The following is a 16,148-nucleotide window of genomic DNA, read 5'->3' as shown; positions in this document are numbered from 1 at the left end:
TTTAACTTCTAATTCATATCTTTTATATATTCTCTCCTTTTTCCTTACTTTCACTCTGTGTAGACTAACACCACCATGAACATAGTTGCTGGGGGGGAAAACTGTTGGCAACCCTCACCATAGGATGTTGGCTGCATATTCTGTTTCATGTGCCAAAATAAAATGAAAGAATTATGAGGCACCATGATTTCTGTGGGTGGTATCAAGAGCAACATCTTTTGCTTCAGTGTGATTGCCCGATAGGTTTCCATAAACAGAAGCACAGTTCTGAATTTTGGAAAGAAATTAGAATTATACTAGTGAACTTGTTGCTGAAATTTGCAATATTTGTCTTAGAAATATTGTAGAAATAATGTACATATTTCAACAGCTTGCTTGATTGCAATTACCAAATCATTTTTTACCTGATTGATTGAATCCACATTAAATTTAAATTCTTCCTGTCATCCACACATTTATATGTAAGCATTGCCAACTTCTATCCACTTTCCAGCCTTATCAATATATAGGCGGTCCTCAATTTATGACTAAAATTGGAAGTGAAAAATTCTTTGTTAAACCGTTTGGTCATTAAGCAAGAAACAGTATGATTGTGACTTGTGACCTTCCCTGCTGGCTTCCTGATTGACTTTACTTCTAATAAACCAGCAGGAAGGTCACAATTGGTGGATAACATGACCATGGCTTGCTGGGATAGTGTAATTACACGTCTAATGCTGTGTGTCCAGATTGCCATCGTGTGAGAATGGGAACACTGCGATAGCCAGAACTTCAAGACACAGTTGTGAGTAACATACATTCAGAGTGATCGTAACTTTGGATGATCGTTGAATGAATGGTTGTACTCCCAAGGATAATCTGTAGTTGACATGGTACACTAATATAAACATCACACTCCAAACATTGGAAAAATTTTAAACACATGTAACAAAACCAGCTATAACCAGGAAAGCACACATTATTGTAAAATGAAGACCCAAATTGTTGGGGGCAATATGATGACTCTGTAAACCACTTAGACTTAGAGAGTCCTGTAAAGCACTGTGGAGTGGTATATAAGTCTAAGTGCTATTGCTATTAGCCAATGTGCATTCCTGCTGGGGCTAATATATACCTGATGCACAATCTACCTTGCTTAGAACTTGGATTTTACCAAATGCAAGTTGAGAAGAAGAGGAAGTACAGATGGCTCATACTGCATTTCTTTGCTCTCTCATCAGAAATAGCTTACGTAATACTCATTTCACATAATTAGATGTTTATAGATTATAGAGATCTATCATAGATGTTAATAAGGATCTGAGAATATACAACATGAAGATATTTCATAGGCATTCTGTGTGTGTCTGTGTGTCTGTATGGGTATGCATGGGTTTAGCAGTATCAATGTTTCACCTTAAAATTGTTTTCAAAATCTAAAGTTAATCTGATGTAACTATGTACATGATCCATAACTGATTGAAAGAAAAAAAATATTATCTCTGTGTTGTGGCCTGTCAGCGGCCTGTGCAGCTAGTAGTTGATTCCGGCAGCGAGGAGGCTGGTGTGGTGCTGCGCTAGCAGCCTGTGCAGCTGGCACTTGAGTCAGACAATGAGGAAACTGGAGAAGATGTGCCAGAGGTGGGGATTCAGCCAGGGCTTTCAGAACCTCCAGAAGCTCCCATAAATGAAGAGGAAGAAGAGGAGGAGCCTCTTTTCGATGCATGAGCGCGCAGAGCTGCCAAAGGGCAGGAGTGGCTCCTCAGGAGAAGGTCTCGAGAGTAAGGCTTGGGGCTAATTGGCCACTCCCCTAGCCTATTTAAGGAAGGATGACGACTGAGGCAATTTGCAGGAAACAACTTCATTCACATTCCTTCGTGTCTTGATTCCAGAAACATTTTGATTCGGCTCTTGTTTTTCTCTTATCAGTTTTCCTGCAAATTGTTTCTGGGCATTCTGCCAACCACAGTAAGATTATGGTTATCTGAAATACTGTGCCTCAGAACTGAGTTATTATTCTTTGAATTCTTGTCGACTGTTAATGAAGTTAATAGCCCTTGTTCAGAAAAGACTGATTTAAATTGTACTTGTGTTCAAACAACTACTAAGAAAGCTCATTAGTAGTCCTTAATTAGTAAACTAAGATTTGTACAGACTTTGTTTGTGCTGCGTTCTTTGGGGTCCGTAGTTAGGGCAGAACACTGAAAGATTTTGTAACATTCATGCAATTTAGCATGATAACTTGAATTCATTCCAGTTCCATTTAAATTCTTTAGTTCCATTTAAATTTTTTTAGCTGAAAGTATAATGTGATACTACCATTGATATGTGTTCACAATAAATAAGCCAATTTACTGTGTTCAAGCATAGTTTCATATCCTTATGCCAATGTTTCAGTGAAAAGTGAGTATATTTCCTCAAGATCAATACTTTATCTTCTCATGTCAATAAAATTTCCCCAGAAAGCTTATTTTGTTAAAAATAGAAAAGTTTATTTGAATTGAAACAAGTTCACAGAGGAAATGGTGAAATATCAAGGTCTGATTAGCAAAATGATTCTTAAGTATTGTATCCAAACCTCCAAATTTTTATAAGATTATGCCTGTATGCATTGTTTACTTAATTCCTCTAAGAATAATTACTGATAAATTACAATGTGCTTTGTAAAAATATTCCTTTTGGGGATGACCTAGACTGGGCATTTAATGTGCCACTGCCCCTGCAACGAAGGGGATGTTATCTGCAACTATACTTCACTTGGTTTTCTACTTGTAAATCACCTGTTTTCCCTTTGCTTCTTCCACTTCCTTTTATATAGTATCTTTCATTATAAAACATTTGTGCTTTTATTAATTATAGGAAGAGTTAAACACTCAATAGAAGCTTCTATCTCCACAATTGCTTTGGTTAGCAAAACTTATTTTCTCCGGATTTGTTACAATGATTAAAAAAAATAGAGAAGAAAATAATATCAAAAAATAATGGATTCAAAACTGAATCCAGTTTCTTCAAAACTGAAGAAAATTGTTCTAATCACTGCTGACAAAATGCAAAAGTTGGAGAGGAATTTGTAGGGAAAATTGCTGGAAAGTGTCAGTTAGAATCGTACAATGATCCAGGACAATAATTAAGTATATTTCAGTGTAGAAAATGGTCTGTTCATTGTTAATAGGCTTAGTATAGGCCAGACTCACCTATCCCATGTCTCCAAAGGTCTTCTCCACCCCATGAGATATCTGGCTCTGCTTTCCATCTCTTGGGAGTCCCCACAGGTCTTTGGCCTGCTTCCTACTTGGCCACTCAAGAACTTGCAGGAGAGGACCTGCTCCTCAGTCAGCTCCAGGGCCTAGTAGCACCCAACTAACCTTTTTGCAGCTTCTGAGAGAAGTGGCCAGCTGATGTGATATGAGACTCAGCTTTCCTACAGAGGCAGCCTCATACTACTCTGAAAGCAGGTGTTATTCTCATGATCCTTTAAGGGACTGTTTTAATCACAGTTGTAAGAGTGAATGAATCTGAGGTCCTAACTTTGAAACTAGGACATAAATAGCTTTTGGAGAGAGTCTGTCGAAACTTCGAATGGTCACTAAGCGACTGATCATAAGTCAAGGACTACCTTTAATCCAGTCCTTAGAAACAGATGTTTGAAGGAATTTTCAAACCAAAGGACAATTACATAATTACAGTCTAATTATAGTCCAAATATTATGTTTCTGATACAGTGGAAAATCCTTTAGATGAGATTAGTGCTTTGTAAGGCGAAAGTAGTGGCAATTGGCCATTCAAGCTCCAGAAGGAACATGAGCTTGCATAATTAATATTGATGGATATTAATATCCATATTAATGCAAAAAATATATATCAAAAAGAACTCTACTTTTGTTTGATACATTACTCCAAAACTTTTGATTGTATTGGCCATTCAAAATTTAGGAAATCTCTGAAAGCAATGGGTATATTCCAGTATTTTATTGTTCCAATAAGTGGTTTCTGAAATAGCCAATAGCAGATGAGGCGGATGAACAGAGTACTGGAAACAACAGGAACGCATCTGCATACCGCAGGGAGAGACAGAACAACTTGGCAAACTTTTACTATAGGACCACAAGAGTGGGCCAAGATTTAATGGAACACAACATTAAGAGGTAAAAATGCAATTTCCTCCGGTTTCACTTTTTTAGCAAATTTACACCCATTGATATTTTCATCGGCTATTGAAAAGTATTGCACGGATGAAAATAATGCCAATTCATGGCCAAGTAGATAGCAGCCTTCCTAATTTGAAGGTCACTTTGCGAGAGTGATAGCATGAAACTTCTGTTGCTATCAATCTATTTTTATTTACCTTATCAATACTTAAATCTTTGAAAAATCAGGCTAGTACTTTCAAAAAGTTCTGGGAGGGCAATATATGAAAGTGGAAAGGTGACATCCAGGGGCGGGTTTCAAAACCCGCCGCTACCGGTTCGCTTGTGGGCCGCATGTACAGAAGCATACGGGCAGTGTTACATATCAAGTTGGGTTGCTGGGTGTTCTGATTGGTGGATTCAGAGGGTGGCGTCTGGTTGGTTGTTCACTGACAGCGGGTTACATATAAAGAGCTGTCAAGCGCGGGATGTTGATTCGGTTGTAAATTGAGTTCTGAAATAAAGCTGTTACAGTTATAGCATTCCTGCCGATCCTGTCAGTGTGTAAATTAGAATGAAATAGTGGCGACGAGGATGGGATTACGAGCGGACCCCTGGGAGACGAGTTAAGGGGTTTTCCGTGGCGTTGGAATCCCTCACACATCGGAGGAGAACGGGAGGAGAAAAATGGCGGCGGCGCAGAGTTTTGCTCCTTTCAATTCGGCGAAGGAGTCCTGGGAGGCGTTTGTAGCCCGGTTTGATTGCTATTTAATCGCCAATGATTACCGTGAGTTGTCCAGCGAACGCAAACGGGCGTACTTCCTGAGTTTCTGCGGGCCGGAGATGTTCGAGACGGCGATGACTCTCATGGCGCCGCAGTCTGTGCATGCAGGGACTTGGGAGGAGTTTATGTCAAAGTTAAAAAATCATTATGCCCCCGCGCCATCCCGAATCGCTCGCCGTCAGCATTTCTATCATCGGGACCAAGCTGACGGCGAGTCAATTAGCCAATATGTAGCAGCACTACGGAAAGCAGCCAGACATTGTCAATTTGTGAATCTGGACGATTATCTTTTAGACAGACTGGTAAGCGGCGTGAGGGATGAAAATCTCAAGAGGCGCCTGATTGCAAAGCCTGAGCTGTCATTTCAGGAAGCTCTTGATGAGGCGTGTGCCGCGGAATTAGCCAATCTGTCATTGGCTGATTTGCCACGAGGACAGTTCCCGAGTAAAAATATTACAGAGCAGGTGCATACTAATGAGATGGAGTTCAGTGATGACGATTACCATGGACTGGATAATGATGTGGATCGGATTAAAGACGGCCAGCGCCCCATGAGGCAGGCTAGGCAAGCGCAAGGGGAATGCCTGAGTTGCGGGGGAAGTCATCAAAGAGCAGTTTGCCGATTTAAAGACGCGGCGTGCCATAGGTGTGGGCGCCGGGGACACATCGCACGAGTTTGCCGGGCGCAAAACCTGGCAGAGAAGACTACCCCCCCCACGGGGAATAGGCGGGGCCCTGCACGGAGAGGGGCAGGATCACTGGGACGCTCAGGTTGGGCCCGTGAACCAGGTGGCGTTAATGGGGTGTATCCGGGTTCTCAAGGAACTACCCGACCGAAAATCTACTTGTCACTCACCATTGAGGGCCGCCCCTGCCGTATGGAAGTAGACACGGGGTCGGCTAATTCGATTGTGTCATGGAGCACGGTCAAACGGCTTGTACCCCGTATATCCAAGCGTCGCCTGGATCCCTGCCACCTACAATTACGGGACTATCAGGGAAATGACATTGCTATTGTGGGTTGCGGACAGTTCCGGGTTCAATTTAAGGAATTTTGTGGACGTCTGCCTTTGATCGTAGTGGCAGCACCATTACCTAGTTTATTGGGCTTAAACTGGTTCCAGGCATTGGGACTCGAAATTCAGGGGGTGAATACGATACGGCCGTCCGAACTAGACTCGCTGGTCAAGGAATTCCCAGAGGTGTTTGATGGTAAACTGGGATGCTACAAGGGCTCCCCTGTCTCGTTTAGTTTGGATCCACAGATTCCCCCCCGCCGGCTGAAACCTCGCCGGGTTCCTTTTGCGCTACAGGAGAGGGTTGATGTGGAACTGGATAAATTGATTGCGCAAGGGATTTTGGAGCCAGTTGAATTTGCCAAGTGGGAAACGCCGATTGTGACACCAATTAAGGCGGATGGCTCGGTCCGCATATGCGCTGACTACCGGGCCACGTTGAACAAGGCTCTTCTTGGTCACGCCTATCCTGTACCTGTGGTGCAGCATTTGCTGCACTCCCTGGGCCAGGGGTCGGTCTTTGCAAAACTTGACCTGGCCCAGGCCTACCAACAATTACGGGTGGACGACCAGACGGCGGAAGCACAGACTATTGTGACCCACAGGGGGGCGTTTCGGTGTCGCCGCCTGCAGTTTGGGGTTAGTGTAGCCCCGGGAATTTTCCAAAGCATGATGGAACGGATGCTGCAAGGAATTCCCGGGGTCATACCCTACTTTGATGACGTCCTTGTCGCGGCCACGTCCACATCACAGTTAATGAGTAGGATGCGACAAGTCCTCCGTAAGCTTAGTGACGCAGGCCTCAAAGTTAATAGGAATAAATGTCAGGTTGCGGTGCGACAAGTAGAATTCCTGGGGTTCCTGGTTGATGGGTCGGGGATCCACCCGACGCCCGCCAAAACATCAGCTATTATAAATGCTCCGCCCCCACGTTGTAAGGCTGATCTCCAATCCTTCCTGGGTCTACTTAATTTTTATGCGGTTTTTATTCCACATAAAGCCACTATAGCTGAGCCGTTGCACCGACTCTTGGATAGGGCTGCGTGTTGGCAGTGGGGGGCCAAAGAGGCTGCAGCTTTCCGTGCTGTGAAGAATCTCCTGGTCTCTAACGCAGTCCTCACACAATTCTCGCCTCACCTCCCATTGACCCTAGCCTGTGACGCTTCCCAGTTCGGGGTGGGGGCAGTTTTAAGCCATAAACTGCCATCGGGCCGGGAGCTGCCCATTGCCTACTTTTCGAAAACCTTGGCCCCAGCGGAGCGGCAATACTCGCAGCTGGATAAAGAGGCGCTTGCTTTGGTGGCCGGGGTCAAGCGATTCCACCATTACCTGTACGGCCGGCCATTTACCTTGTATACAGATCACAAGCCTCTCTTAGGCATTCTGGCCGGCGACAGGCAGGCGCCACTAATCTTGTCTCCCCGCATGACTCGATACTCTGTCTTCCTGGCGGCGTATTCGTATAACTTAGTTCACCGCCCCGGCAAGGACCTCGCCCACGCTGATGCGTTGAGTCGCTGTCCCGTTCCTGACCTTCTCGTGGACCCTGTTCCTGTTTCCTCGATTCTCCTGTTGGATGACTCTCCCCTGATAATCACCGCGTCTGACGTCGCCCATTTTTCTGCAAAGGACAGTGTTCTGTCGCAAGTGCTCGATTGGATGGCCAGGGGTTGGCCTCAGGGACCCTTTGCCCCAGAGTTTCGGCCCTACGCTACAAGACGTCATGAACTCTCTTCTCAAGCGGGTTGTCTCTTGTGGGGGCATAGGGTGGTTATTCCCCCACCCCTTAGACACTCTTTGTTGAAGCAATTACATCGGGGTCACCCGGGGGTGGTGCGTATGAAGGCCTTAGGCCGTTGTTATATGTGGTGGCCGGGGTTAGATCAGGCCATCACTGAGTGGGTCGCAACCTGCTCCCAGTGCCAGGCGTGCATGCCCATGCCACCCAAGGACCAGCCTGGGGAGTGGGAGACCCCGGGCTCACCCTGGTCCCGTTTGCATATTGATCTCGCTGGCCCGCTACAAGGACAATCATTCCTGGTGGTAGCTGACGCATTCTCCAAGTGGGTGGAGGTAGTTCCCCTACGTTCACCGACGTCAGAGGCTGTCATTAAGGCTTTACGCTCAATGTTTGTTACACATGGGTTGCCAGATTTGGTTGTTTCGGATAATGGGCCCCAATTCACGGCTGCCGAGTTCGAGGGATTCCTAGCTCACCGAGGAATACGGCACTGTTTGATTTCGCCGTTCCATCCATCTAGTAACGGATGTGCAGAGAGGGCGGTGCGGTCCGCTAAGGAGGCACTGAAAAAGATAGGCCACGGGACTTGGGGTGAAAGGGTGGAGGAGTTTCTATTAGCTCAGCACACCACGCCCTGCCAGTTAACTAATAGAAGCCCCGCCGAGCTTCTTATGGGTCGGAAGCTCCGCACCAAATTAGATAGGCTTCACCCCTCATACGGGCACTCCAAACCATTGGATTCCCTGAGAAGTTACCGTCAGTTCCAAATAGGGGAATTGATATACGCCAGGAATTATGGAGGGATGCCGTTGTGGTTAGCGGGGACCGTAGTGGGGATAGCGGGGCCATGCTCCTACTACGTGGAGGTAGAGCAAGGGAGAATTTGGAAGCGTCACAAGGAACAATTACGGGCGAGGAGGCAGCTGCCAGACTATAGGAGTAAGGGGGGCGAGCTAAGCGACATGGAAAGCTCCTCTGCAGCTGAGGTTAAAAAGAAGCATCAGGCGACCAGGGGATCATCCCAAGAGAGGGTGGAGACAGAGGGTTTCTTTTCGCCGGACAGGGCTGACCAACCAGGGGAAGTAGGGTGTGAGAATAGGACGCAACAGGAGGATACTTTGTCACAAGGGGAACAACCTAAGTCAGCAACTGAACAGGCGGAGGGGGTGGAGCCAAGGAGATCGGGAAGGGTTCGAAGGCGTCCGACATACTTGAGTGAATATGACTGTGTGGGTTAAGAGTATATGTCAAGTTTGGTGGGAAGGAGTGTTACATATCAAGTTGGGTTGCTGGGTGTTCTGATTGGTGGATTCAGAGGGTGGCGTCTGGTTGGTTGTTCACTGACAGCGGGTTACATATAAAGAGCTGTCAAGCGCGGGATGTTGATTCGGTTGTAAATTGAGTTCTGAAATAAAGCTGTTACAGTTATAGCATTCCTGCCGATCCTGTCAGTGTGTAAATTAGAATGAAATAGGCAGGTGGACAGAGCCTCCTATTGCTGCTGCTACTGGTTCACTCGAGCTGGTGTGAACTGGTAGCAACCCACCACACCACTGGTGACATCCCCTTACACTGTAGTGAGCCTTCATCTTGTATTATAAAGGTCAATCCCTCATTTCAGAAACCTGACCTTCAGTTTTATTTTTTCCAGTTCAGCTCTTGAATTTTCCTTCCTAAAGCAAATTTATAAACATAAACAACTATTTTTTATCAGCCTCTTTCAGATTTGCTCCCTTTTCAGGTTTGTCTTTTATCCCCACCCCTCCCCAAATAAAATATGGTCGCTGTCTGCACCTTACATGTAAGGCTTCTGAACTGACAGCAAGAGATCGGCCGAGTAGGTAGCACCAAGCAGATCACTCCAGAAACGGGGATTTCAATTCAGGTCTAACTTTTTTTTTGCTAACTTTTGTTGCGGATTGCGTCGTCTGCGGACGAGCATCTTCAGTTTCAGTTCAATGTTAAAAGTTTATCCCCTTCGGTTTGGTTTTGTTTCTTCTTCTCAAGTTAATTTGCAAAAAGTCCACAGGCCTCGGACCGGAATCTTCCTTTGCCTCCTTGATGTGAGAATAAGTTGGCAATCGTAGCTCCTCGCTGGAGGAACCCTCTGGCGAGGCTGCTGCTTTTCCTTCCCGCCCTTGGGCTAAGCGTCCGTCCGTCGCAGCAGCCCTAGCCAAGGCCCAGGGAAGAGGTTCCTCCAGCCCCCGTAGAGCTTCCTGCTTTCCACAAGGTGCCAAAGAAGCCGCTTCTCTGCGGCAGGAACTGAGAGAGGTAGAAGAGAGGCTGGGAGGGAGGTGCTGCTGCTGCTGCTGCTTTTACGGCCGCCGTCGCGCCAGGCCGGGGAGGCGAAAGAGCGAGACTCGGGCCGCCCTCGGCGAAGACGCCTGGGAAGCCGCACGCGACCCCGACCTGCTCCCCTTGGGACGCGCGGGGAAGAAGAGCAAACGAGACAAGAGCCGGCGCTTCCCTTCCCTCCCGTCCTCCTTTCCCGCCCAGGCCGGACTGGCGCCTGCCTTTTCCCTTCAGGGGGTGCCGCCGCCTCCTGGGACCCCTCACCCCGAGATGCGACCATGGACTGCAGGATCAAGTAAGCGCGGGGTAGGGGTGGGTGGGGGAAGTGCCAGTGGAAGCGGGGCGGCGGGGCGAAGTCGGCTGAAGGAGGAAAGGCGCTCGCCGGCCCGCCGCGGAGAGAGCGAGGGGAGGCGTCAGGCTAGGCCTCAAAACCACCCCCAGCCCCACTTGGCATGTGCGCGGCTGCTGAGGCAGAGGCCGGCCGGGGACGGGAGCCGAGGTCAGCAGGAAAGAGGTGGGGGGAGCCCCATCCCCGCTTCTGCCGCGCGTCTGTCGGGGGCTGCAATCCCAAACCCGATCGGCGGGGAGAGATCCCTTGGCAAGCGCTTGGGCTTGCTTAGGTGGGATCCTCCGGCTCTGGCTGGGCTTGCTTTGTCCTTGGTAAAAACTAGCTTTTCGCCCAAAGCGACTCTCCTCCCCCTCCTTCCCTTCGCAGCATGAAATCCGACTGTCCTTTTTTGAATGGCCGACAGTATAATACCTGCATTCCTCCCCTCTGCCTTTGCTTGGCTCTGCCTCTGCTGGGTTTACCTTGTTGACCAGTACTTGACACAATCACGTAGAGTCAGCAAGATCTCCCTAGTAAAGCAGGGACAGCACATTTGTGCAGAATGAAGTCCAAATAAGAAACACAACAGGCCAAGGCAGGTGTTTTCTGATTTCTTGGTAACCTACAACCCACCTGAACAACTACTTTATACTCATTTCTGGTGCACAGTCTCAGCCTAGATATGAACACACCGCACACAGTGTGTACCTGGGTATCTTAATATGTCATTTCCCCCTTTCTCTAATTGATAGGATTTGAAGAATAAACAGTATAGTACTGTACTGTATTGTATGCCAGGTAACAATTTGATAGGAGCACCAAAATTCCCCTTCATTAACTGAAAAGATGGCATGTGTGGCAAGAGGGGGCAGGAGGATGTTGGCAAGGGAATTCCCATGACTGAGAGGAATGTGAGCAGAATGATGCCACACAATTAATGGAGATAAATATTTTCTGTTTTTAATAATTTCCACGGTGGGTTGGAAAAATATACACCATTTGAATATCTATGCCATTTCCAAGGACTTATTTTTAAAGTGAAAAATGAATGAACTATTTCCTCATTTGGCGATTGCGGTTAAAATCTTGACCTTGCAAGCCTTGCTAAATTTTGCATTCTGAACTAGTTTTAATAGTTTTGCAAACTGACAATGATCTATTCATGGTGAGCCAGCTGGAATAGACATAAAAGCCCTTGCTTCTATGAACTGGCTTACATATTGAACTGGTTTGATACTTTATGGTGCAAAGTAACACAATTTGAAAGGCCTGTTTGTGAAAGCCTAGAAGCAGTTATACAGAAAACAGAAATATTGACCTATGAGATGTTTATCTAGTTTTTAAAGAAGTTGTGGTTATAGTTGGAGAACCTGTTATCATAGAAGTTTTCTTTTCAGTCATTGTGGGTACTTCTGGAGTTAGCAAACTTAACTACACAAACCATTGCAGGAGAGAGCTCAGTTGCAAATCCTATTACAGCTGCAATCTTGTATACAGTTGCTAAGGAATAAGTTAGCCTCACAGAAGGACTAGTTTCTAATTGAGTAGGTATAGTATTTACATTGTGTAAAGATGCATAACAACTAATCCAGAAATTGAAAATGGATTATTTTTAAGGGTAGAAGCCCCATGAATATAAATTTGGTAAAATGATAATAATTTCATGACTATTTTAATACATTGAATTTGTGTTCCACAACACATACGTTTATGCTTCCTTAAACAACTATGGAGTTTAATTTTATTGAATGTAGCACATTCAGTTCCAGTTGCTGTTTAATATCTGCTACGTCTGGCCTTCTATTTACATATTTATTCATTCTTGTGGTCAAGTAGTTATGTAATCAATCAGAGGGTGACTTCTGAATTAGAATTTGGGGGGATGCTCACATGTTCATCTGCATGAAACACTAATATTTGCAAGCTCAAATAATTATTGAAGAGGAAATTACAGTTTGCTTATTGCTTCTCAGTTGTTGTTCTGTCTTAGATTACCCATTCCCATTCTAGCACTTTTCAGTATTTTGCGAATAAATTATTTGAGTTATTGGCTGGAAATTTTAGAAGTTTAATTCCAACACAACTGGGAAACATGATTCAGGGAAAACTAATATTAGCAAAATTCCATTAGAGTTGATTGTAAAACAAATGTAAAACAAATTATGCTGGGCCATAATGTCAAAATGAGGATAATTTTTCCTTAAACCATTAGATGAGTGTTATTTAAACATTGGTGTGTACGGATTAAAAAGTCTTTATCAAATTCAATTGATTTCAATTATATATAATATTTTTGAGATCATAGTTTATATTCTACATGGCCAGTAAGAAATAAATAAACATTAGAACTGCAATAGCAGTTGCTTTGAAAATTTATAGAGGACTATAATATGTATAGGAGTTGGGAGGAATAATGTGTAAGGCATACATTGTATGACATTACATAGGACATACTGGAAGTGTTGCAAGAATCACAATGAAATTGCATGGTGAAAGGTAATCGATTTGCCCATTCACCAACTGTGAAATAATAAAATCCTTCATGTTATAGCTACAGAATTTGAAATAGATGTTGAAAGAACAACTGGCTAATGTATAGGATTATAAAGGATATAATATCAATAGTTTACATACATATGCACTTTGAGTGTATTTTCCTGTGGTCATTTATCACTATTTTATACTGTTTATTTTAATCCCTAATGAAGTAAGGGGAAACAGTTATTTTCCTAAAGATGTAAAAGAAATGTTATTTCTAACTTGCAGCAAGTTATAGCTTAACTCTTCACTTTCAGTGTCAATTCCCACTTCTGTTTATTCTGGCAGGATTCTCTTTGTCCTTCTCAGTCATTCAGTGCTGAGAGTTCAGTACTAGAGTTGGATTAACCATTACATAATCAAATGAATTTCAACAGTCAAGCTTAAATAATATTTGTTGAGTTTGCATTGTAATGCAATTCTATATGTCTCAAGAACGGTTGGTAAATAATCATTGTGTATTCTAAGAGACAAGTAATTATGAGTCAATACTATTATGTAGTTTAATGTTATAACAAACATAGCATTCCTGTGATTAGATTATTTAAATGTTTGTGACCAATTCATGACTAGTCAGATACTTTGTTTTTACTTCCAGAGAAAATCCAGAGACTACCTTTGATTTGGTGATACAAGTAAAATGCCAGGCTTCTGAAAATGAAGGTAATGCACATGCCTTTATATTCTGCATATAAATTAGTTGTGCAAAATGTAACAAGTTATATTTTTAATGTGGATAGACTAATTTAGTTAGGAAATGTGCTTAATTGCTTTTTATTACGGTTATTTTTAGGAATAGAACTATATAATTATAGCTTACTACATTACATATGTTTTATATACTATTATTAGCTGTAGCAACAACAATAATATTTAATTAGAGACATACAGTTTGCTTTGAGTTTGTGCTTTAACCTTTTTTCAATTTGCACATTATAATGGATTCCGTAAGTTGTGTTTTAGCAGTACATATAATTATGATGTTGAAGAAGGAACCCTCTTTGGCTATGTATACATAAGCATTTGTGCTGCTAGTTTAAATCATTTGGTTGCCATTACTGTGGATAACATAACAACATAGCAAGTGGATAATGGTCATGTTAGGAAGGAGAGATTCATGGATAGTAACAACATTATGCTTTGTCTACTTAGATCTGGTAATCCTGCTTAACTACAAAATAAAATAAATATTTTTCTCAGGATGTCTCCCCAAATAAGCTTTTGTATTGGTTTAATCTTTAATTTTTAAAGTTGGATTTGGAAAGAATACCCAGTTTAGAAGCATTGTAGAGAATATGGATTAGCTAAATTCAAGTATTCATGATTTCTGCAGGTAGTCCCCAATTTATAACCATTTGTTCAGCATCTGTACAGGATTATGATGGTGTGGAATAAAGAAAGTTATGACCCCTTCCTGAAGTTATGGGTGTTGTAGCTCCTTCACTGTCATATGGTCAAAAAATATGGTCAAAAACTTGGTAGTCTACCTGCCCTTGCAACCAGACGTAGAGTGTTGTAACTGCCCCCTTTCATCTATATGTCGTCCCATCTTAGCCACCCACCCACGTGTGCAAAGTTGTCTCAACCTTGGCAGCTTTGGCCTGCTTCCTGCTCACTTCTTTCCACTCCATTATGTCTAGGTCCACTTTTGCATTGTTGTGCTGACAGGTGTGCTGAGCTGATGTGAGGCACAGCTTTCTGTCATGGTTTCTGTGCACCATTCTTTAAGCGGGTCTCATTCTCGCGATTGCACTATTTGGAGAAGCGGCCTTCCAAACCTTTGCAAGAACAATTGTATCTGATAGCTTTCTAGCCTTCCTAACATGATCCTTCTAAAGGCTAGATTGTTTCTGCTAACCCAAAATCTAGGCTGGGCATAATACAGGTTAGCAGGGGTGTCAGAGTGCAGCGTGGTGAGGGTGACTGGAACTGGGCTAGGACTGCTTCCCACCTTACAAGACAAGATGCAGGGCTGCCAAAAAGTCAGAGATGGGGAGGAAGTGGGTAGGTGAGGGGAATTGTAGGTCTTACTGAGGTTTGGGGCTGGGAGGGATGAGGTATACAACAGTTTGGAATGAGTGGGTCCTTGGCTCATGATTGGTAACATTTGCTTAACAAATGGCAACAAGGATTGCCAGCTTTGTGGCAATCCCAATTGTGATCATAAGTCGAGGACTACTTTTAAAAGACAAATGGAAGAATAAGCATCACTTGTTAAAAGCATGGTATTCCAAATTTGTATCCTCTGGACCAATACAAATAGGAAAATCCTTGCACGGTGCAATTTCTATATCAATGCTTCCCAGGAGAAATTCCAGAACAGGTTTTAAGACATTAGTCAAAAAACCATAAAACCCCCCCAAAAATCAAAATAAAGTAAAAACCAGGCAAAACATTTAAAATATGTAAAAGGATTTTTTAAAATCTACCTCAGTAACAGAAAGGCTGGGGCATGCCCACTTTGACAATATATTATCAAGTTAGGACTTATGATTCCATTTACTATGGAAAATTCTTCTAAACAATGGTTCCAAATGGAAAGTACAGTATATTAGAGCCAAATAATTTTATAAATCAAGGTGGTTTTTTTTTTCACCCAAAACATTTTTCTAGAATAAAATTGAAAATGTGCCATTAAAACAACGCTTCAAATAGGTTCCACAGACTTTCTTCAAAAATAAACATAATGATGAATACAAACTAGATCAGGACTGTAAAACTTGTGGCCCGTGGGCCCACGGGCCAGTTGCGTCACAAGCTGGCCACGCCTACGCTGGGTTTAGCAAAGGGAAAAAAGTCATGATATGTCATGTGACGCTGCCCTGACGACACAAGTTTGACACCTTTGAACTATATCATTTCTTGGAAGTGGGTTCACATTACTAGAAAGACATAAAGAAAACCTGGAAGGTTGTGAGGAATATCTTGAGAGGCTAGAGGGAATAATAGAGAACATATTTATCAGCATTGTTTCTGGTAAATGTTTTTTGTGACCAGCCATGACAACCAATGATAGTCAATTTGTGACTGATCATCCTCTCTACCTATGGCTATCATTTTGAGAGAATCTTTATGAAATAACTTTCAAAATCCAAGTGGATTGACTGACATCCTCCCACCATACTTAGGGCTGCTGATCATTTAATTGGCTTCCTTTCATCAACATTAGACTGGAAACAAGTTCCATAGGTACTCAGGGACACACAACCACAGATAATAATTTATTTTTAAAAAAGAGAATGAAGAGAATGAGATAAATCTGGTGACTTGCTATGTATCAAATGGAAATTTTAAATCTAGTGAAATTAAGGTTTTAAATACTTGTGCCTTTTTCTTTTGTTTA

The 16,148-nt window shown here is 43.3% G+C and overlaps 1 protein-coding gene across 1 annotated transcript in view; it reads left to right on the top strand.

Annotated features, from left to right (window-relative positions):
• Positions 1-10,119: 10,119 nt before the first annotated feature.
• Positions 10,120-16,148, top strand: part of DENND1B (DENN domain containing 1B) — a 207,076-nt gene continuing 201,047 nt past the window's right edge. Inside the window, exons 1-2 of the mRNA XM_070939310.1 lie at positions 10,120-10,234; positions 13,404-13,468. Of these exons, the coding sequence (XP_070795411.1) occupies positions 10,218-10,234; positions 13,404-13,468 (82 nt within the window). The 5' untranslated portion in view covers positions 10,120-10,217. The remainder of the gene's footprint in view (positions 10,235-13,403; positions 13,469-16,148) is intronic.

Source organism: Pituophis catenifer, unplaced genomic scaffold (genome assembly GCF_029215685.1).
Source record: "Pituophis catenifer annectens isolate HBS135680 unplaced genomic scaffold, rPitCat1.0.hap2 SCAF_3, whole genome shotgun sequence".
Lineage (NCBI taxonomy): Eukaryota > Metazoa > Chordata > Lepidosauria > Squamata > Colubridae > Pituophis > Pituophis catenifer.
This window is presented reverse-complemented; position numbering and strand designations above follow the sequence as displayed.